Below are 22,961 nucleotides of genomic sequence, written 5' to 3' on the forward strand. Positions count from 1 at the left end.
GAATAGAGGGTCATGTATAACTGAACTGGTGGAACACAGTCAAGATTGATAGAAGCAAGCAAAGTGAGATCCATTTGAGGCCTGGAGATCATAAGACAACAAAAATTGAAAGAACAGTAAGGAAGAATAAGAGATGGAAGTGAGCATAGGAGGTTTTAATCAAGAGAAGAATTACAGTACTCAGGATCATAAAAATAGCATACTTGCTGTTTACTGAGGTCAAGCCCTCAAAGTGACTGAAGTAGGGTAAGTTGTAGGATCCTCAGAATTGGGATTGAACTATAAGACTAAGCTATGTAAGGGAATATCAAAATATATTAAGTCCCATACTCTGCTTTATGAAAGAAAGGAAGGTGTGATCTAGGTCTAGATACTGAAGGTATGATCTACACTAACCTTGAGAAAGAACCTAGAGGTTTGGATATGACTAAAACCAGGATCTGAACTAGGTGAAAAAAAGATGAAAGTGACTTTTTAGAGGGAGGTTACTAAGTGATATTACCAGAAGGAAGGAAGGATCTGAATGTGCCTATTCTTCTCTTGACTTTTTGAGTTGGGGTTTGGGAGAAAAGCTACATCTAGAACTGAATGGGTAGTCAAGATCCACTGTCTTCTAGGGGAAACTAGATTTCAGTGAATACAAGGAACATAAAAAGTTCTATTTGAAAGGAAGTTCTTGGTTGAGCAAGAGTTTCAGAAGAACCAATAGAATGGAAGAGTAGAAGAGAAAATGAACTCTGAAAAGGTTGGACTAAGGCATCTGGAAATTAAAATAGATGTTGCCTGAGCAAATAGTGACCTGAATCGGGGATTAGGAGAACAGGAATTGATGTTATATGCCTGCTACAGGATGGAGTAACGAGTTAATCAAGGTCCTGATTGGGGACAGAGTCTTAGAATGACTAAGCCTGATAGAGATGGGGTAGAAGTATCATGGAGTTCTCACTGGACATCTTGGTCAGTAAATATAGTTGGTGTTCTGATCACCCAGACCTAACTGAACTTACTATCTATAGCAGTTCAGATTCTTCATACCCAGAGGATAGATATTTTCTTTGTGGAACAAGCATTCATCTTCCAATTTCCACATCTCTGAAAGAATAACTTGATATACTCTTAAGACTTAGGACCTCTTAGGTAGGTGTTAGTCTCTTTGTTGGAAACCCTCCATGCTTTTGTCTTCCTGATGCTTAGGATCTCTTCTGATTCCAAGACCCTTCCTTAGGTATATGTCAGTGGTCATTGGGTCCTTATGGATTAGGCTGAAAAGATCCCAAGAGAGGAAGGCATGATGTCCACTGAATGTGATAGGGCCTGCACCCCCACTTGTCTTTTCACTCCCCAAAATGGAGAGACCTAGGCCTCTCCTTCCCAGTAATTCCAAAAGGAGACAAAGCTGTCCCCCAGGTCTGATTGGCTCACGTTCCTCCTTCTCTAATCCTTTCCCTAAACAAATGGACAAAACTGTCCCCTTCAGGTCCCAACTTCCTTGATTCAGCTTCCTGGTTATCTGAGGACATAAAAGTTGCAGCTTCTTGGACTTGATGGCTGTCTGTGAATTGGAGTTGCTCTGCCCTGTTGATATGCTGACATAGGAGTTTCCATGAAGAAATAAGAGAGGCTACATTTGTCAAAGTGCCTCTGTATCATTGTTTGCAAATCCTGTATTAGGGTAAAATAAACTTAGTTTTTTGTCAAATGTTCAATGACTTAAGGGCATTTTAGTTTATCCCCAAAGTGAACCTGAATTAAGTATTGGTGTTAGGCCCAGAAAACACCACACAATTAAGCATTCAGCTCCTAGATGGAGCCCCCCAAAACACAGGTTCTGTCACCCTTTAAACTCTCAGAGACATTTACAGTCTCTCCATGTAGTTCACCTTTAAGATATGCTCTCTCTTGATTGAAGGCTTGAATTCAGAGCTCAGAAATACTGGCAGTAGTAGATATTAGCTGGTGATTGAGTTCCCAGGTCCTATAGCTTCATAGGTGAAAGAAGACATCCCAGAAGATACCCTGGATGTGGAGCAGATAGTAACTACCATACTCCTGAATGCTGAGAAATAGGTTTTTCAGGACCTTTGTCATACTGGGGCTCAGGATTTGTGATGAATCTGCTCTATGTTGCTTTCTGTAATAGATGCCTATTTACTATCTCTAATTTAAATATTAAAAAAAAGACATGTCATGTTTTTACTTTAATTTTGTATAATTGAATCTATGAAGTTGCTTTTTATTGACCCAAATAAGGTCTTTATTGAAATAAGAAAGTATTCAATAATACTATTGAATTGTATTAAATTAATACTTTAGTTGTCTGTAATACCAGGGGTTTGAGTATCTTAAACCCCATAGAAAATAAAGTGGAATGATACTAATGGTTCCTCTTTTGTAAGATTCACATGAATAAAATGGTACTTTTTACAAATAGTTGTATTTGTCATGGTAAACAAATTTAGGTTTAAACTAACTTCCAAGTCATGTTTTTTAAATGTTTTTGGTAAGTTCTACTTTTTCTAATTTTCAGCCTTTAGCAGACACTAAGTAAAATTAGAATGCACATTTCTTCCTAACCTGAAAATAGCTAGCTTAAAAGTTTAGGAACAACCACTATAGTGTTGCTTTTAAAGCAGTGTAGTCAAATCCAAAAGAAAGTGATCCCTGTGGTCTACATATTGGCTTAGAAAACCACAAATTAACATCTATATTGTATTTTCATTTTCTACTTAAAAAACATTTATATAGAATTTTATGTTTTATTTTGTTGGACCCTCAGAAATTGACAGCTCTACTTTTAGAGAACATGTATACAAGTTTAGGAAGGAAAAAAGTTTCCAGTAGGAAAACTGTAGTAACTTAGAAAAAATTAACCAGTGACATCATGAAGGGCTACAACCTTAAAATGTTGAGGGAAGGGGAGGTTTATATTACCTGAAATTCTGTTAAAAATTCATTTATGTTAATTATGTTGTTAAAGATGGATTTTGTTATTTCTTGAATTATGTGATTGTAGTTATTTATACCCTTGTAATAAATCAGATCATTTAGGAGGGGTTATCTGTATTAAGAGAATGGAAAATTTTATTTTAGAGGGATAGAGCAGTTTGAATTATGGAGCACTTTATAGGTTAAACCATTGGGGGAGTACTATTATTAGAACATAGACCACCACCACTAGAAATTGAGATTTTTTTTTTCAAGGAAGGTTAAATTGATATTTACACCAGATTAAACTTAATTGAAAATTTGGCTTAAGAGCTACTTTGGCCTGGAAAAAAGAAGAAACAGGCATTTATGGACTTAAGAATCCAGGACAAACAATAACCATTGTCTATAATAGTTTTCTATGGGGAAACCTCAAACAACTAACTTAAATTTAGACCTAAGGCCTTGCTTTACAGATGGCATGATTAGCATTTTTCTAAAGATCTTTTGTTTCCTTGAGAGAAAAAGTAGCAAAAATTGACATTAAGAATACCAGGTGAATGTAGCTTAAATTAATATTCATTTATCCTAGGACGGGGGATTTATTCCAACATGCTAGGATTTCTTGGTGGTGTTTCTTGGGCAATGCTGGTTGCAAGAACTTGTCAGTTATATCCAAATGCAGCAGCATCAACTCTAGTCCACAAGTTCTTTTTAGTATTTTCAAAATGGTAAGTTATTTATTTCTCTAACTTAAGTTTTTTGAATGTGTATTCTATAAATTAATAGTAAATTGAAGGGGGGTTTTGGAGTTTTACTGTTTTGCATTTATTGTTAAATTCTAATTTACACTGATGTAAATTTTATCTTCCCTTAGGGTTGCTATTTGGTCTAGCATATAAAAGTAGAACCCTACCATGACCAATTTCATATTATAGCAAATTTATTTACTGTACTAAAACATTTTATTAGCTTTGAATAGCTAGATGATATCAATTATTTTAAAAGTTAGACATCTGCTAACATACTTTGGTGCCTTTTCATGCAATGGAAATGGCACTGGGCGGGCTCTAGACTAATGGAATACAAGCTCTGGAAGGTCCTAGCAGTCTGATGAGACTTTGAATAATCTACTAAGGTATTGAGTAGTTTTGATATGTACTGGGAAAAGAGTACAATGTTATTAAAATTCTAGATCTTTTGAAGTATCATAGTAAAATTTAACAAAATTTTCAGAGTGTATTAGGAAGATATTTTTTCTCAGAAAATACTTTTCAGGCAGTGAAGGACTGTTGGCTGTAAGAAGTTCCCATTCTCACATCTAATCCCATTGGTAAGGGCAAAAAATTAGTAACTACCACTGTTCTGTCATTCATTCTTAGGTCAAGAGGAATAGAGATCTCAAATTGTACCTAAAAGGGGTCTAGTATGAGTAGCTATTGCAGAATTCTTAAATGATAATTTAACACACTAGATTAGATCAAAGAAGCAGACATGAAAATTTAATCACTTTATGCCTTTGAAAAATATATAGAAAGACTCAAACTATTATTACTCACTTGAATCATATTGATTTGAATGTTTCCTTCAAATTCAAGCCATTCATGCCAAACCCATCTTGGACAACTCCTGTCCTTACCACTCAACAAAGGGGATCTACCCAATATGCTGGAGGTCTACTTTGTTTTCTTCTAACATCATGAAGATATTGGGCTCAGACTGTCTACCTGTCATCCCTCACCATTTAACAAGCCCATCTTTTTTCCATCATCAATCCTTGTTCTTCAAAATTTCATTTAGTTAATGTGTTGCAATATGCTCACACACATACACCTATTTGTTGCTTTTTTTGTGTCTCACAGCAGTACAACAGCTGTAGTGGAATGTTGGTTTTTAAAAAGGTGGGACAATTTGGGGAGATGTTTGGGGACATTAAAGGGGCCTCAAATTCCTGGAAACTGTCCAGCTGTCCTTCCTTGAGCTCTTACTCTTTTCTGGGTTCAGTTCACTTTCATTTTTAATATCTTCCTGATACACGTGCTGATTAAAAAAGCTACTATCCAACTGTATGTTAAAGTCTAATTTATAAACATTCTTCACATACTTGGGCCTTTTTTTGTATGTGGATAGTTAAGCCAAAGTCTTTTGAGTGGTTTTAGATTTCTCATAGAAGGATCTCCAGGGAAACACAAGCCCTGGAACATCTTAGAGGAATTTCTCTTCTTCCCCCTTACCCTCATCCACCTTATCCCCCTTCCATCCATAGTGAATCTCTTATCAACTTAGACTTTACACCTCCATCAAAGTAGAAAGCATCCATATTTCTGTTTTATGTCTTGCCTGATGTTTATGATCAGTGGGTCATTGCTCAAGGTTATCTTTGTAGTTAAAGACATTTTTTTTCAAGGAATCTTAAAATGATTTTGATATATAGACAAGAGAAAACTTATTGGAAGAGAGCCTTAGAAAGGCAGCATTTTGCTGTTTAGAAGGAAATGCTTTTTTTCCTATGCAACAAACAATGAGCACGATTGGTTCTTTTACTCACTATCTGAGTCAGCTGTGTGATCCTAGCTCTTTCAGTGCCAAAATTTTTTTTCCCCTTTCGTCCCAGTGCTGAATGTTTTGTGCCAAATTTGAGCCAAAACACTAATTTTACAAGGGATCAATTATAGTTGCAGTTTATGTTAGTTTCTTCTTAATTACTCTATAAATCTAAAACAACTAGATAACAAATAAAACTTACAGAACACATATTTTTTTTCAACATAACACATTCCACACCAAGATTTAAAAAGATGATTCATTAGCTTGTTAAAAGCTAATATGTATCCAAAAGTCTTAAAAGACTTCTTATAGATAGATGAGGTTCATAAGTCTTTTTTTCAGTCAGTAAGATTTTTTTTGATGTATTTCCTTCCTTCAGATAGCTTATAAATAAATCCCTCATTGCCATCATAACTGTCACCTCTATGTATCCTAATTCTTTAGTTATCTTATTTATTTTTATATACATATCTAGAGTTGATAATAGAAACCAAATGTCACTAATGTCTTTAATGGTGAAAAGTTTGCTATGAAAAATCAGTTGAGCCACTACAGTTAGATTTGCCATTTTTCTTGTTACTTTTTTTTAAAGGAAGAAATAAAGGAAAGGACTATAATGAGAAATGGTAGGTGATGTGAAAAGATTAATAAAAAATTTTTTAATATTCACAGATCTTTTCTACTTTTTTTTTTATTTTTATCTTTAAATGGCCTCACAATGACTTTGATTTATCAAGCTTTTTGTCACCTGTTACCTTCCACTGCTCATACTGCTATTTATGAGCTGATATTGTTTATAATCCTCTGTACCAATGATTTCTAAACTAGTATTACTTTTGGGCATAATGTTTCTGGCATTTAAATCAAGTGTTTGTTAACTTTGCTCCTTTCATCCGGTTTTGACAGTTGATTTACATCAGTTAAATTTCTTTATAAAATGATTATAATCCATTATATAATCCATTGTCCATTTTTCATTGTCGGTAACTTGTTTAAAATGGATAAGAATTGAGTTTCAGTTGTATGCCATAAGTCTTTCTCTGGTTCTGATCTTTGCTCTAACAAAGTCTGCTCTGACTTCCCTTCTGATTCAGGGATGATGTCTACATCAATAGCAAGTATAATTAAACTTAGTTAAAAAAAACACATTTAAATAATATTCAGCTTGGTGAAATATAATACACCTATTTAAGTTGCTATCTGTATAGTAAATCACAATGCTTATATGCTTAAGTGGTTATTGGATTGAGAAAACTAACCCACTTTCAATTGATGCTGACAGTAGACAAATTATTCAAATGAATAATTAGTTTGTCACAGTTCCTCTTAGCTACCCTTTCCCTCAAACACTAATAACCCCTTCCTAAACTTGATAACTTACTATTAAAATGCCTTAGATAATTGGTATATAATACATATTCATTATACTAAAATTAAGTTTCTTCCCCTAACACTAGGATATGGGGAATGGAGGTGGGAATGTGAACTCCAGTGCAGCCAGTAGTTCTCCAGGTCTATTTCTTAGATACTTAATTTAAGGCAATCTATAACTCTTGAAGAAGACAGACACTACTTTGAAACAAGAATCCTTCCCTTTTATATTTTTTTAAATGACTTGTTTACCCAGGCCATTTGTGTTTTATGAACAAAAGTTGATTCTGCTATAGAATTAGGTTTCCATCTCATAAAATTTGGATCAAAAATGGCAGTTCTGATATTTTCTCAAGTTCCTTAAAAAAAAAGATTTTATCTGCAATTATATAGGGAATGGCCAAATCCAGTGCTTTTGAAACAACCTGAAGACAGCAATCTGAATTTACCTGTTTGGGATCCTAGGGTATGTGAATAATTCGTTACATTTTTTCTTTAATTACTCTCCAAGCTGAGATCTATTTGTGATGATTCTGGCCCTATTTGCCTTTTAGCCTGCCTCTCCTGTCTGTTCCTTCCCTTCTGCTCTGTTGATAGATAAAAAGAAATAGACAAAAACACATTTTTGCTATTGCCACCACAATATTTAAAAGTTGTCCAAGGTCAGGCTTATTACTGCATTATTCTCTTTATAGCCATTTATTAACTTTATTATGACTTGACCTGTGTTCCTATTTTATGTATTTTAGGTTGGGGGAAAATGATATGGGAACCAATGAAATAGCTTACTTCCACATAGTAGGTGCTCACTAAATGGTTGTTAACTAAATAAAATAAGACAATACTTTCATTATCCAATTTCATAGGTAAATCCATCTGATAGATATCATCTCATGCCCATAATCACCCCTGCCTATCCACAACAAAATTCTACATATAATGTATCCACTTCAACTCGGACAGTAATGGTAGAAGAATTCAAGCAAGGTAAGCTCTCTACTGTTTGTGTCCTTTTATCTGTGACTAACAAGTTTAGGTTTGGCAATGTAATTCTTAAATCAAAAAAGCATTGTAACTATTGGTAAGGAAAAAATACTTAAAGGTTATTTTGATTTCTTTATTCTTAGAGGTCTATTGAAATTGGTAATGTTGATTCTATTCAATTTCCAATAAAAAGACAGTTCAGTATGATTGAAACTTTGTTTTTGTACATTGAAAAAGAATCAGCTAAGTTGCAATTTTTACCCAAAAGTTCAGGGATTCTAAGAGAAAAATATAACAGCAGATTTTTGTGTCTGTTTTAAAACAGGTCTTGCAGTAACTGGTGAAATACTTCAAGGAAAATCAGATTGGTCCAAACTTCTTGAACCACCAAATTTTTTTCAGAAATACAGGTATTTGGGGTTGTCTAAATGGGTTAGATGTGTGATAGAAATATGTTCTATATTATATTTAACTTTTATAGTTTTATGTTTTTGATAACATGGAATGTAATGTGGTATATATGGGCAAGTTATGTATAAAACAATGTTTATTTTCATGCTTAAGAGGTTTTTTAAAATAGTTTTTTTAAATGGGGTTCTAAAATTTGGTTTTTGGACGTTAGACCATTTCTCTCATATAATATATGCATTAGGGGTTGTAATCTCTATTGATGTCAGTGCTTACCCCACTTCAGTGAAGACAAATCCATATAAGACTGTACTTTAATTACATTGCTATAACTAACTAAAGAAGAGACACAGAGATTCATGGTGGTTGTAGAATGGAAATGTTGTATATATTCTGATTGACTATTCTTTTTTTTCCCTCACTTCCTTCTTGAATCCCCAATGGCCATTTAATATTGAAAATTCTTCATAGACATTATATAGTATTGACTGCCAGTGCATCCACAGAAGAGAACCATTTAGAATGGTAAGACTACTTTTTTTTCCTATTTTTAACCTCAAATGTATAATTCAGCCACTTAGATGTAAGAAATTTCCTTGCCTTAACAGCATCCTTAACTTTTCTGCTTTGAGATTGAATAGCCATTTTAGTGGCACTGAATTTAAGAACTGATATTGAGCAAATTTTTTCAAATTTGGGGGATAGCTGGGAGTTAATGGTGCATGTGCAAGGCAGTTTCCCTTCTCTTATCCCTGTTCTATATTCTAGACCACATAGACCACTGTGCACATGTTAAGGCCAGTCCTGGTCAGAATTATGAGTAGAAAAAGGTTGTCTTCTGTCCCCAGCTTCCCTTCCTAGGCAGTGTCATCCCTTCCAGTGCTATCCCTCTACATATTGATCTTCTACCCTTAGTCTAACTTTGATTGATATGTTCTTTCCCAGATTTTCAATTAAGCCTTATTTCTAATTATGGTATGAAAGGCTTATCCCTTTTAAAATGAAATTCAACTCTCATAACTAGGATCGCCATTATTTTGAGGTAGGTCTTTCCTGGCACCCCTGAAAGCATACCCTTGCTTCTGTGACCCGCCCATCTGTCATCTGAATCAAGTTAGGTCACCAAGTGGATCAAAGAACAGAATCCCTATTGGCAGCACACTTACCATCTAATATATAAAATTAAGGGTATCAGACTCCGTTTTAAGTGACAGTCTGAAACGTCATGTACACAACCAAGCTGCTAGAATATCTTTTTATTGTTTGTGATAACATTTTATTTTGGCCAACTAATTTGAGACTTAGAGGAGTGAGCCCAGTGTGTACCTATCTTACACTTCACCTCCTCCATAAAGCCTTTTCTAATACTTCTGGTCAGTATTGCTATCTTCCCCTCCTATTTGCCCATACCATTTATTGTCTGTACCATGCATTTTGTCACTTGATTATATCCAATTTAGCACTTAGTTATATATAGTACCTCCACTAAAGTCCTTCCTACTCATCATGGCATGGAGGGGACCCTGGGTTCTCGAAGGCTATGCCAGTGGAGCACAAGTTCTAGCAGGTCCTACCAAGCTGGCTTCGAGTACAGGCCCGGCAATGGAGTGGATGTCTGCCTTCCGAGGGAGAGGCTCATCATCAAAGGCTTGGCCACCAGGTGATTATTTTTTTGGCCATAGCAGCTCACAAAGACCATCTGCTAAGGTGTATGAAGGGGTTGTGATCTATATTGGTGTACCCCTAACAACAAAATCATGGGTCCTTGAACTAATGAAGCATATGTGATAATGCTTCATCATCAGGGAATAAGATAGCATTCCTGGGAAATTAGAATTTACCTTTTGTTTTAATTGCTAACTACTTTTTTAATTGAAGTCTTTCTAAAATATGTTTTTCTAATTTAAACAATAAGTAACTTTTTTATGATGATTCAAGTTTATTATGAATATAATTATTCTATTATATTGCAATCCAACAATGTCCTCAATAGCCATATTGTGGAATATTTTTCTTGAATAATAGAACTATTTTAATTATCTTTAGTTCTTCAAACCCCTTCCCTCAATTGTCATTTCTTGCTGCCTATCAGTAAGCCACAGTTGCTTCTCATAATCCAAATCGACTACCTTATTTTATACATAAATACATGGACTTTGGAACCATTCTTGAAGCTCTGAGACCTTTTAAAATTCATGGCAAAGTTCCAGATGGTTGAAAGTTGAAATAACTGGATAGATAAACGGGGAAAGGGGAGGTGACTCAGAAGGAATATGATTTTATAAAAATCTTGTCTTTACAGCCAGATTATAGGCTTTTGGAAAGGAGGAACTAGCATATTTTTGTGTTACTTATGACTATTAATGTTGCACCTATTGTAGCTGATCAGTAAACACCTATCTTTTAAATTGAATAAGCCTCACTCTTTGTAATACTTTATTTGGAAGGTCACTTAGCTCAGTGGAAAGAATTGTAGAATCAGAATCAGAGAACCTGGGTTCAGAGCCTACTTCTGATAGATACTACAACATGTGTGAGTGTGGGCAAACCCCTCAGCTTTCTCATCAGTTAGATGAGGGAGTTGGTCTCTAATTCTATGATCCTATGGAAATTCCTATAAATTGAACATTTTAAATGGGATCTCAGTATTGAACAGGCTTAAAGATTTAGGAAGAATGAAAAATATTTAGTTTGAAACTTCAAAGCTATTCTTGTTCCTCTTTTACCCTTCCTTACTCCCTAGAGTCAATCAGGGACTATTCTACATCCATGAGATTTATCCCATAAGTCCCCTTTTTTAAATAAATATTGCCACCACCCAAGTTCTGGACCATCTCTTTGAAGTATTATTATGATTACCTCTTAATTGGTCTGTTTGCCTCTAGACAAAATGATCTTCCTAAGGCATAGATTTTACCAAGCCTTTCCCCTGCAGCAATGAGCTTTCTATTAGGATAAAATATAAAGCTGAGTGTTTGGTATTGTCCATGCGCTGGTTCCATTTCCTAGTACTCCTTTTCATATGCTCTATGTCTCACACAGATTGAACTATTTTCCAAAGTTGACATGCCACTCTCCTCCCACTTTTGTGTTTCACAGAAACCATTTCTCATACCTGGAATGGACTATCCCTCTTAATCTTTCAGAATCCTATCTCTATTCAAGGCTTAATTCAGATCACACCTTCTCTGGCACTTCAGCTGTCTTCATTACCCCACCATTTCCTACACATGTTATACTTACTTTCATTCATACCATTCCCCCAATGTGGAATGTCCCATTAGAACTCTTCTTTGGCTTTCCAACATCTATCACAATATTCCTTGTATTTAGTAAGCAGGTAATAAATTTTGGTGAATTATAATGGTAACATGAACCATAGCCATAGGGTGGACATTAAATAATGTCCATAATGTCCAATAATGCTTCAATAATTAAAAATGAACAAGGACTTTAAAATACTGTTTCCTTGCATATACACACACATACACAACTTAGCTTGGAGGGCTAGAGGTAAGAAGTTCTAAAGGTAACTACATTTTAAGGCCAGTTACCTTAGCCCACAGTTAATGTGTGTCTTTGAACACATTGGGGGTGTTATTGCTGTGGCTAACCTGCAAGCTGCCAAATTTAATTCTGGCATAAAACCAAGAAAATTATTCCATTTTTCTTTTTAGGGTTGGCTTAGTTGAATCTAAAATCCGGGTTCTTGTTGGAAATTTGGAGCGGAATGAATTTATTACTCTTGCCCATGTGAATCCTCAGTCATTCCCAGGGAACAAGGAACATTATAAAGAGTAAGTTTTAAATTTTTTACTTGAACCAGTGCTACTTGTTTAGGAAGGTTCATTATCAGTTATAGACCTTATAAAGTTTTATGCTTCAGCTAAAAAACTTTCAGACTAAAAGGTTGGAAATTCTTTTTTTTATAAAGTATGTCATTTTCATTATAAATTTAAGAAAATGTGCTAAATACAATTTTTTTATTTCTACTTTTAAAAGGAGTGACTATGTATCAATGTGGTTCCTTGGAATAATTTTCCGGCGAGTTGAAAATGCAGAAAGTGTTAACATAGATTTAACATATGATATTCAGTCTTTTACTGATACAGGTAAGACTAATTTTTTTTTAATTTGACCCAATTTCATGGATAAAAGTCTGTGCTATAGACTTAATATGACCTTTCTGGCCATATGGCTTATGTGGTATCAGCTATGAGTAGAACTGAATAGCATTGCTGAAACAATGTTAAAAATACTTTAATAGCATCATATAAAGCGATTCCTAAATGTTTCATTTTTTCTATAGAGATACTTCCATTTTTTGAACTCTTGCCCCAGCTATTTATTTTAATCTATTCTAAATTTAAGTAGCTATAGTAGTTTCCTGAAGGTTAGAGAGATTTACTATCAATGGTACATAGTAGAAAAAACATACATAAAAACTATGAAATTTTTTAGTGCTTTCTAAAATGTCAAGGGATAGAATTTGAATTTCTAGATGTTATAGATAAGATGGGAGCCTGTTGTGGGAGGGTCTTGAAACTCAAGAAGAGATATTTTATACTTTTTGCAATAAGTAATAAACCTCTGTTGAGTCTTGAATCTGGAATCATAGAGGTTAAAGTAAATGGCCAAAAATAATATGGAGTAGACACAGCAAGTGGAAAGGTCAAAACACATCCTTGAAGAAACTACATTTCCTGCCAGATGACCTCTGTAGCATGGCAAGTCTGGAATTCTGGATTTGGGAAGCTTGACATTCAAGTCCCTTCTCAGATAGGACAGGTCATAGTTGTGTGACCATGGGCAAATTGCCTAATCTCAGTCTCACAGTTTTCTAATCTGTAGAATGGAAATCATAGTAGCCCCCTACCTTTCAGGGTTATTATAAAGGAGACAGATAAAACAATCTGTAAGTGCTGTATAAGTGTGAGCAACTATTTCTAAGCACAAAGATTCTAAGTATTTTCCAGAGAAACACTGATGAAATTAGTGAGAATACTGGTATTTAATAGACTGAACTATTTGTAAGAATTGTGAGGCACATCAAGTTCAGAAGCTTATCTCAGTTTCAGCTCCAGGATGAAATATGTCATTGATGTAATTTCATCAGTATCATGAAAGAGCCAAGTAGTCTCAATCATTGCTCAGAATTAACCACATAGCTATAAATTTCAGGTAGTTGTCTTTTTCTTTCCTTTCTTTTCTTTTTTTTTTCTACTTGATTTAGAACATGTTTTTAACCTAAAAATATTAAGGTGAGCCAAACCTCAAAGTCAGAAAAGGCATATTTGACCTAAATGCCATAGATAAAATTTCTCATAGCCTTTTCCCCACCAGACAAAAAAAGAACTTTTTTTTACCTTGCTTCCTTGATTTCCCTTAACCCTTCAGACACCTATCCATTAAAAAGTGAGGGACAGGACCCATGCCACTGAATTGTACCCAGATCCAACACATATGTCACGAAGGACAGATCCAGGAAAAACTGATCATAGGCTATTATAATAAGTTCCTCCATAGGTCAGGCATGGAAAAAGGGAACTACAGAACAGGATATTGGGAACTTGGGTTCTGAATATGGGACTTTGCAGCAGAGTATTCCAGATTTAGTAAATGTTCTACCTATGGCTTCATTTCATATTGGTTAAAATAGAAGCTTTGTTGAATTTAATCTTGACTAGTCTGATTCTTCTTCTAAATGTTATATTTAAAAGAGAAAGAAAAAAATAAAAGTGAAACAAACCTGCCCATCAATTCCAAATGGTATTATTAGTGACATTTGCATCATTAACACACCACCTTTAGAGAAGTCTTCTGGAAGCAAGATTAAATGTTGAATTTAATTTGCATTCTGATGTCTTTTAACATTTCCCTTTACATTATCTTAAATTTAATATATAATATATAATACATATATAAAATGTTCCTTTCTGCATTCTCTCCTCTGTGTCAATTAAATACAAATCTTCCCACATTCCTCTGTTTCATTCAACATTTCTTATGGCACATTTACATTTCACCACATCACTCTTTTTTTAACCATTTTCAAGTTATTAAAAGAGTAGTAATGCATTGAGAATTTATAGAATGTCCTGTAATTGACCTTGTGGGAACACATCCTACTCAGTAATAAGTTGAGTTAAAAAGTATGAACAGTTCAGTGCTTTTTTGATTATAATTTCAAATTGATTTCTACAAGAATTGAACCACTTCACAGCTCTGCCAACAGTATATTGTGCCTAACTTCTCACAGCCACTGTAACATTGGGGGGGGGGGGGGGGGTTGTAAGGCAAATGGGGTTAAGTGGCTTGCCCAAGGCCACACAGCTAGGTAATTATTAAGTGTCTTGAGACCAGATTTGAACCCAGGTACTCCTGACTCCAGGGCCGGTGCTTTATCCACTACGCCACCTAGCCACCCCCAACATTTTTTATTTTGATCATTTATCTTCTCTGCCAATTTTCTAGTCATATGTTGTGCTCTTAATGGTGACATGATAATGAAAATGTTCTAAGGTTTTAGTTTCAAGTGTATGCCTATACATAATAATGCTAGTTTTGTTAAGAAAAGCCAGAGCTGTTGCCATTTAAAAGTTAGATTTTCACATAACAAGATGCTCTTTTACAGTATATAGGCAAGCAAACAACATAAACATGCTGAAAGAAGGAATGAAGATTGAAGCAACTCATGTAAAGAAAAAGCAGCTTCATCATTATCTTCCTGCGGAAATTTTGCAAAAAAAAAAGAAGGTAAGTGGTAACTTAGCTCTTAGTTGACTTAGCTAATTTACAATTTTTCATCCTAATAAGATCATTGAGTTGACTATATTCTTTATTTCTCTAATTTTTAGCTTTTGTTTGTGTTTTAATTTTTAATCCTGTGAATTTTTTCTTTATTAGCAAAGCCTCCAAGATATCAGTCGAAGTGCTAGTGGACTTCAGTCAAAGAGGTCATCTCTGGATGGAAATTGCTTGGATAGTTCCAGAGATACTGATAATGGAACACCTTTTAATTCCCCTGTGTTACTAAACAAGCATCCCAAGCCTGAGAATCCTCCTGTGGTAGAAATGGAAAGGTTTGTGTTTTGAATTTAATCTTCCATTAAATAGTTTTGTTAGGATAATCTTTAGTTAGAAGAATATGAATCTCTTTATTAATTTTGTCATTGGAATATGGTATTTTGCCAAATATATACTACACTTGAGCCTTCAGATTTTTTGAAATGACAAGTGAGAAATGCTTAATCAGAAAAAATTTGTAAAGGGCTCTTGAGTATAGTCTTTTAGTGAAAGTTTTTAATTTCTCATTTGATATTTATGTGTAATGAATAAGAAAAGGTATATTATGTAGATTTGTGACAGGTCAACAAATAGTAATGAAAATTTTCCTTTTTGCATTTGAGCTTCTAAAAATCTCATTGACTCCCTATCTTCCATAAGTCCCTAAGTTCAATATGGAATTTTTTTTGGTGGTACATGCCAGTTCATTTTAAATCATTAGAATACTTAGAATTATTTTTTCTTTTTAACAGCAGCTGTGTTGAACCTGCTGAAGTAGCACCTGTCACCATCTCAGAAAAGCCTTTTGATGTTGTTCCTTCACCTCCAATTCAAGGCTTGTCTATACCGGTTATTGGTTCAAGTATGTATCAAGACTTCTTGCTACTGATGATTCCACTGTGTTTGTTATAGTCTAAAAGAATTCCTCTTTTGCAGAAATTGATTCGACCTTAAAATCCATATCACCTCCAGCTATCTGCACCATTCCTACTGTAGTAGGAAGAAATGTCATTCCTCGTATAATAACATCTCATAATCTAGTCCAAGGACAACAGCACCAAAATGGAATGTTAAGTGTAACATCTAAGAGTGTTATATCCAAAAGATCTCATTCACCTTCTTTAGATGGATCTCCTAAAAGGTTGAAAGACATAGAAAAGGTAGGGACACTCTTTATAGCTTTTTGGTTCAAGTATTATTTCAGATATTCCTGATAAACATTATCAGTCCTTTTGTAGTCTTTAGAGCCTAAATGTTGCTTTGTTTTACTTTTTCTCTTTTGTGTACCTAGTTTATTTTTATAAGTATTTACTAACTCCTTCCCACTGTGTACTTCTCACTCACATTGGACTTAAAAGAAAGAAAAAAAGGCAATCTTAAGTATTTGTTAACTCTCCTTCCCACTGTTTACTTCTCACTCACATTGGACTTAAAGAAAGAAAAAAAGGCAATCTTTATGATAAATGTGCAGAGCCAAACAAAACAAATTCCATATTGGCCATGGACAGAAATATCTCTCATTTTGCATTTTAAGTCTGGCAGGAAGTGAGTAACATGTCTCATTTTCAGTCACTTGAATTTGGTTTATCTTTGCATTGATCAGTTTTGATGTCTTTCAGAGTTCTTTTTCTATAATTTATAATGTCGTATAAATTGTTCTATTCACTTCACTTACATCATATCATATAGACATTCCTAGTTTTCTGTAGAATTGTCCATTTCATAATTTCTCATGGCACAATAATCCATTACATTTATATATATACCATTATTTGTTTAGTCATTCCTCAGTAGATGGGTATCCCCTTAGTTTCTAATTTGAGTCCTCTATGAAAAGAGTTACTATAAATATTTTTGTATATATGGTTCCTTTTCCTCTTTAATCTCTATAGTCTATACTATATACTATAAGGTATAATGGTTAGTATATGGTTAGTATACTTTGGGGCAACTCGGTGGTGAGGTGAATGGAGCACCAGCCCTGAAATCGGCAGGACCTAAATTTTCAAATCCAGCCTCAGATACTTGACCTATATTAGCTATGTGACCTTGGGCAAGTCACTTGACTCTGATTGCCTCCATTCAGGGCAATCTGTAGTCATCCTGATTCACATCTGGCCACTGGACTCAGATGACTCCAGAAGAGAATGTGAGGCCGGTGACTTAGCACAGCAGCCCCTCACTCAAATCCAATTCACTTCCTTGTCACTTCCTGATATAGGTCTTTGAGAATGAAGGACAAATGTTATCATCACAATTGAGATAAAACTATTTTGGCAGCATAGTTCCAAATTGCCTTTCACAGTTGTAGGACCAATTTACAGCTCTGCCAGCAGAATTTTTAATGTGCCTACATCCCACAGCCCCTCCAGCAGTAGTCACTTTCTTCTTTTGTCATCTTTGTCAATATTGTAGGACTTGCTTTAATTTGTACAATTATTAGTAATCTAGAGCATTTTTTCATATGATTGTTAAGAACTTAGATTTTGTTTTTGAAGACTACCTCTTGATCATTTATCTATTGGACAGTGACTCTTGGAGTCATAAAAATGAATCCATTTCTTATGAATCCATGATAGACAACCTTAGGGAAACTGCTGCAAAAAATGTTTTCCTCATATACTAATATTCTCCATTTTAATGTTGGTTGCGTTGTTTGTGTAAAACCTTTAAATTTTTATATAATTAAGTTGGTTGTTTTACTTTCTGTGTTTCCCTGTATTCCTTGTTGAGTCACAAACACTTCCACATCCAAAAATTCTTCCTTGTTCATCTAATTTGCTTATGAGATCACCTTAATATCTTGGTATAAATATATATCTCTTGAGAGAAATCTATTCTTTGATAGGTAGGTTAATACTATTTTCTGCCAATCTGTTGTCCAGTTTTCTCAAATAGGGTCTTTGGGTTTATCAAATAGTATGGTACTGTATTCATTTATTATTGTATAATGTATAACCTTTCTATCCTTTAATCAGTACCAAATCATTTTAATGATTATTACTTTGTAGTATAGTTTGAGATTTGTTGCCAAGATAGTTTTTCCCACTTTTTTTTATTTCCATTGAGATCCTGGCTTTTTTTTTTTTTTGGTGGTGATGGTTTTTGCAAGTCAGTGGAGTTAAGTGACTTTCCCACGGTCACACAGCTAGGAAATTAAGTATCTGAGGCTGGATTTGAACACAGGTCCTCCTGACTCGGGCCGATGCTCTATCCACTGCTCCACCTAGCTGCCCCTAGGTCTTTTGTTCCTCCATGTGAATTTAATTATTCTCTCCCTGCAAAGTAATACATGAGTAGTTTGGTTTGGTATGAAATAAGTTAATTAGGCATGATATTTTTAGGTATAATATAATTTTATTATATTAGCTTAACTTACTCTTAACCCTATTTTTTTTAACAGAAAATATTTTTATTCTTAAATTTTCATTCAAGTTTCCATTCTTCTGGTTTCTTAAAAGCAAATTGAATATTTTCAGCCATATTTTAGTACTTCAAAATTACATATTTTAGTAACTACAGTGGGTAAAGCACTGTTAAGCAATGGGAAGATTAAAAAGTTTAAAAAAGGCACAATTCCTACATTATGAAGTTTATATTCTTAATATGAATATTTCTTTCCCAACCATAGATCACAGCCCCTTTATGTGATGGTTTTGGTAATTACTGTTGCCAAAAAAGTCATCACTTCTTTGCCAACATTTTACTTAAGACTTACTTTGAATTTAGCTCTGCTAGTTCTTGACTGAAAGACACTTAGCCCATAGCTGGGTAGACCTGACACAGTTTGAGTGAGCTCTTCTGCCTATCCTCCAGAATAAGATGTCAATGGAAGAGTTTCAACATTATTTGGGAGGAGTAAATCAGGGGTCAGCACACTCTAATCAGATTTCAAGAATATTAAACCTCATTTTAAAATGTAAAAATGATTCTTAGCTCATAGACTGTACAAAAAGAGACAGTAGGCTATATTTGGACCAAGATTATCGTTTACCATTTCCTGATCTAGATGAGTATTAAAGATGGCTAGGGAAAACAAAATCTGGACATGTTTAAATTATGAAATTAATCATATCAGTAGCACCCATATCATTGAAAGGGCTTAGACAAATGATTAAAGGTAGTATTACTTACATAGACGCTGTGATTGTTAACTTTTGATTAAAATGTCCATTATAATTATCTGCTTAATGGTGTTGATCTTCTTTATGTCCAGTAGATGGTGACAAATACATGAGTTATTTTTTGGAAGAATTTAGTAGCTGACTTCTGACTAAATCAGGATGATTCTTCACATTGTAGAGATTGAGAGCAACATATAAAGAAATCTATGTTGATTTCTACCCCTCCATCACTAACTTTACCCCACTTTTAACTTACTGATTGCTGTGTTATGTATATTTGTTATTCTCCAAATTATAAAAATTATTTGTGACTAAATGTAAATTAAAACTATTTTTAATACTTACTCATTCTTTATTCTTAATAGTTTATTGGACTTGATTCAGCTTTCAGAGAATCTTGTGCCCCTAAAGATGGAAAGAGAAAACCAATGGCAAGTATATAATGCTCATTTTAATACTTTGTTTTAAAGAGTTAGATCATAATATTAGTACATAATAATATATGATAGAAAGTACTTTTTGAGAGGCAAGGCAAATAAAACTTATCCTGTGTTCCATTTGTATGTGTGTGAGTATGTTTTAAATCCAGTTATTTTTCTTGGAAAAGCTTATTTATGATCACAGGTTGTTTCATAGTAAATGACAAAGCCTCACTTGCCCCTTTTTGATCTTTCAGGAGAATCTTGGAGGAGAGTCTATGCCTATTCCAACTATTGATACATCTAGACTTCAGGTAATGAATAGTTTACAGTAGCTACTGTAACTTCTGTAGCTGTTCTGTAAATTATTTAAATTACAAGTATTTGAATGCTTATTTTTTCTTTTTTGTGCTGTGGGAAAAATAAAGTGTAATATTTTTTGTAAATCCCTTGAGAGCATTTAATTGGGAAGACAAAAATAAATATATGAAACCAAACTATTAAGTATTAAACTGTATGTTATTAAATTTATTAAAACTCTAGAATTCCAGAGAAGAGACCATTATGAGCTAAGGAAAATGGACTTTATGGAAGACTTAGTTATTTTTTTTCTTTCTTTCTTAGTTTTTAAGAAACAAGATCATTGTCTTTTATCCCAGTCCTTACTATCAAAATTAGTAGATAGATCAGAAAGCAGGTTTATGTAAATCATGTAGAGATCCTCTAAGAAAGTTTATAATGAAAAAAAGAAAGAAAGTTTATAATGAGCAGGATGCCTAACATCTACTGCCGTAAGAATTGGTACACTTTCTACAGGAACCATTTTCTAAAGCTTCTGAAGACTGTGCAGTCAAGAGCAACTAAGAGCTAAGATTGCTTCTAGGGGTTCCTCCAAGTGTAAGAGGTTATTTAGAAAATTATTATAGTATATGGTAAGTAGAGGACAAGTGTAGTTAATCTACATTGTAAGTTCCCTGAGAGCAGGACTCATTTTTAATATCTCTTTACATTGAAAATGGCTTAGTGGATAGAGTGTCAGTCTGAAGTCATAAAGACTTCATCTTCCTGAGTTCAAATTTGGCCTTAGACACTTGCTAGCTGTGTGACTTTGAGCAAGTCACCTTAACCCTGTTTGCTTTGGTTCCTCATCTGGAAAAGGAGCTGAAGAACGAAATGGCAAACCACCCCAGTATCTTTGCCAAGAAAACCCCAAATGGCATCATGAAGAGTCAGACTTGACTGAAACAACTGAACAACAACACATTATATCTAGTAGGTCTTTAATTAAAGTTTGAGTAACCGAAAGAAAATGATAGAGGTAGAAAAGACTGAGTTTCATGAACATGTGTTCTACAGCACTGAGGAGAATTTAAGTAGATAATTCATTTCACTCTTGGTAAAAAACAAAGAGTGAATCCATCACACAATTGTGTTTCATTCTGTGGTACTCCCTAGATTCCACCCATTGGTGTCACTGTTTCTGTAGTCTTAAAAAGTATGACATAAGGTACAACTCTCCCTGCAGTTCTAGTTTCTTACAAATGACTTTACAACAATCTGAGTTTAGGATTAATTTACTTTTCTGTGCAGAAGGAATATGAAAAGATAACAATATCAGATACCAAATTTCACTTTGTGTTAGAATTTTTGCCCTTTTCAAAGCAACAGCTAATTTTGTTTTTGGGTGACCTACATCCCTCCCAACTTTGCTGCACAATATATGTGACAACATTGTACTTGAGGAAGAACTAGTCTCCATGCCCTCTTTAGGAGACCGTTTTTCCTCTTTAAGGAAAGAGAGGAATAATTATTAAGAATTTCCCTCTTTGTTGTTACTCTCTTCTTTTTCTGCCTCCCTACCCTCCCCCACCCCCCTGAAATGGGGAACTCCTTAAATACATGAAGTAAAAAAAAAGAGTGAGAAGCTACTTGGGAATATCACAAGGCACTTAACCTGCTTGAGGCATTTTTGCTGTATTTAGTTAGGAGCTAAAAGACTTATGGCAGGGGAGAAAGGGGTACTAGAGAAGTCCTTTTTTACTTGGTGCACATTATTAGCACTTAATTTTTTAAAGACTGTATTACAGACTATATTACAGACTATTCACTTTTACTCATTCTTTTTTTTCCTCATAGAGACTTCCTAGTAAAGAACTACCAGATTCATCATCTCCTATTCCAACAAATAACATCCGTGTCATAAAAAATTCCATCCGATTGACTCTTAACCGGTAAAGGCAATGTGCCTCATCACATAAAAGAAAATATGCAATGGCATAGTGGCTCACAAGCAGCTACTCTTTTTTATTGCAGTTGCTGTTCCACATATAATATGGTGAGAGTTAGTAGTCATCAACCTGGAAACCCTATCTGGTATTGAATTTTTATGTCTTCACTTTGACCTGCAGATGATTTAGGATACTCTGTTACTGTGTGTAACTTTTCCAGAATCACCTGCTGTCAAACAGTCTTCTCTATAATGGCTTTAAGTTTAGGAGTTTTATTGCCTTAACTTTAGATGCTTGCTTCCTCTGTTATGGGGACTGATCCTTGCCCTTATGGACTGCCATAGAACAGTCCTGATTCTTCCCCCTCTTCAAGTCTTGTGTTATAATCATTGTCTGGAACTGAAAATTTAAAAACAAAAAAAAAATGCCCTTTAATTGTAATCTACTAAATGTCAGCATATTTACTTAGTCAGTGAAACCTTGTTGTGAAATGTCAAATTCATGAATGTGAGGTATCATTTCTGCTTTCCCAATTTGTGTAGATATACTTGTCTGTTCTATCTATTGTTGATTTAAATTATTTTTCCCACAGGTTGGCACATAGAATATTTATACTAATTTTTGTGTGCATTTCTGTCAAAATGGTGCTTGGTTACTAGAGAGTATTAGTCTAGTGATTAAATAAAAACTGGAAGCACCATGTATCCTTTCTAACTTGCCTCCCATGGAGGTCTGTGAAATGCATCTTTATTAAAAATCAGAATATAACCGGGATACTGAAAGTCAGTGTATGAATGGTAGAATTGTTATATACCATATCTCATGTCATCCTTCTTAGTTAACTCATGTTTTTGCAAAGCTTTTATAGAGCAACAGAACTCATTCCAGTATCAATGAAAATTAATACCATAAAACAAGTATAATCTTTGTAGTGTGGAATTAACTGGGCATGACAATTCTATACTATCATTTTACACTACAACAAACAGGTTTTTTCCACCGACAGGCATGCAGAAACAAGCAGGAGGTTTTATTGAAATCTAAAAGGCATTTTTGAATGACCATTACAACTGACCATTAAGTGGCTCAGGGCCTTTGTAATCTTCATTTAACAAACTACATGTTGTCTTTTTTTTACACTGCTTTTTTCATTGCATTTCTTAGTAATT

At 34.3% G+C, this 22,961-nt stretch overlaps 1 protein-coding gene across 5 annotated transcripts in view; it reads left to right on the plus strand.

The window, feature by feature from the left end:
* Positions 1–22,233, plus strand: part of PAPOLG (poly(A) polymerase gamma) — a 42,134-nt gene extending 19,901 nt beyond the window's left edge. For 2 of the 5 annotated variants that reach the window (XM_074206723.1, XM_074206728.1), the window contains exons 9-22: positions 3,518–3,656; positions 7,237–7,309; positions 7,710–7,830; positions 8,153–8,237; positions 8,707–8,760; positions 11,913–12,032; positions 12,238–12,347; positions 14,870–14,991; positions 15,142–15,317; positions 15,777–15,883; positions 15,958–16,181; positions 19,511–19,576; positions 19,822–19,878; positions 21,701–22,233. In XM_074206723.1, the coding sequence (XP_074062824.1) occupies positions 3,518–3,656; positions 7,237–7,309; positions 7,710–7,830; positions 8,153–8,237; positions 8,707–8,760; positions 11,913–12,032; positions 12,238–12,347; positions 14,870–14,991; positions 15,142–15,317; positions 15,777–15,883; positions 15,958–16,181; positions 19,511–19,576; positions 19,822–19,878; positions 21,701–21,799 (1,553 nt within the window). In that variant the 3' untranslated portion in view covers positions 21,800–22,233. The other 3 variants (XM_074206713.1, XM_074206721.1, XM_074206737.1) reach the window with 2 other exon arrangements.
* Positions 22,234–22,961: the final 728 nt, after the last annotated feature.

The sequence above is a fragment of the Macrotis lagotis genome, chromosome 1 (assembly GCF_037893015.1).
Source record: "Macrotis lagotis isolate mMagLag1 chromosome 1, bilby.v1.9.chrom.fasta, whole genome shotgun sequence".
Taxonomy (NCBI): domain Eukaryota; kingdom Metazoa; phylum Chordata; class Mammalia; order Peramelemorphia; family Peramelidae; genus Macrotis; species Macrotis lagotis.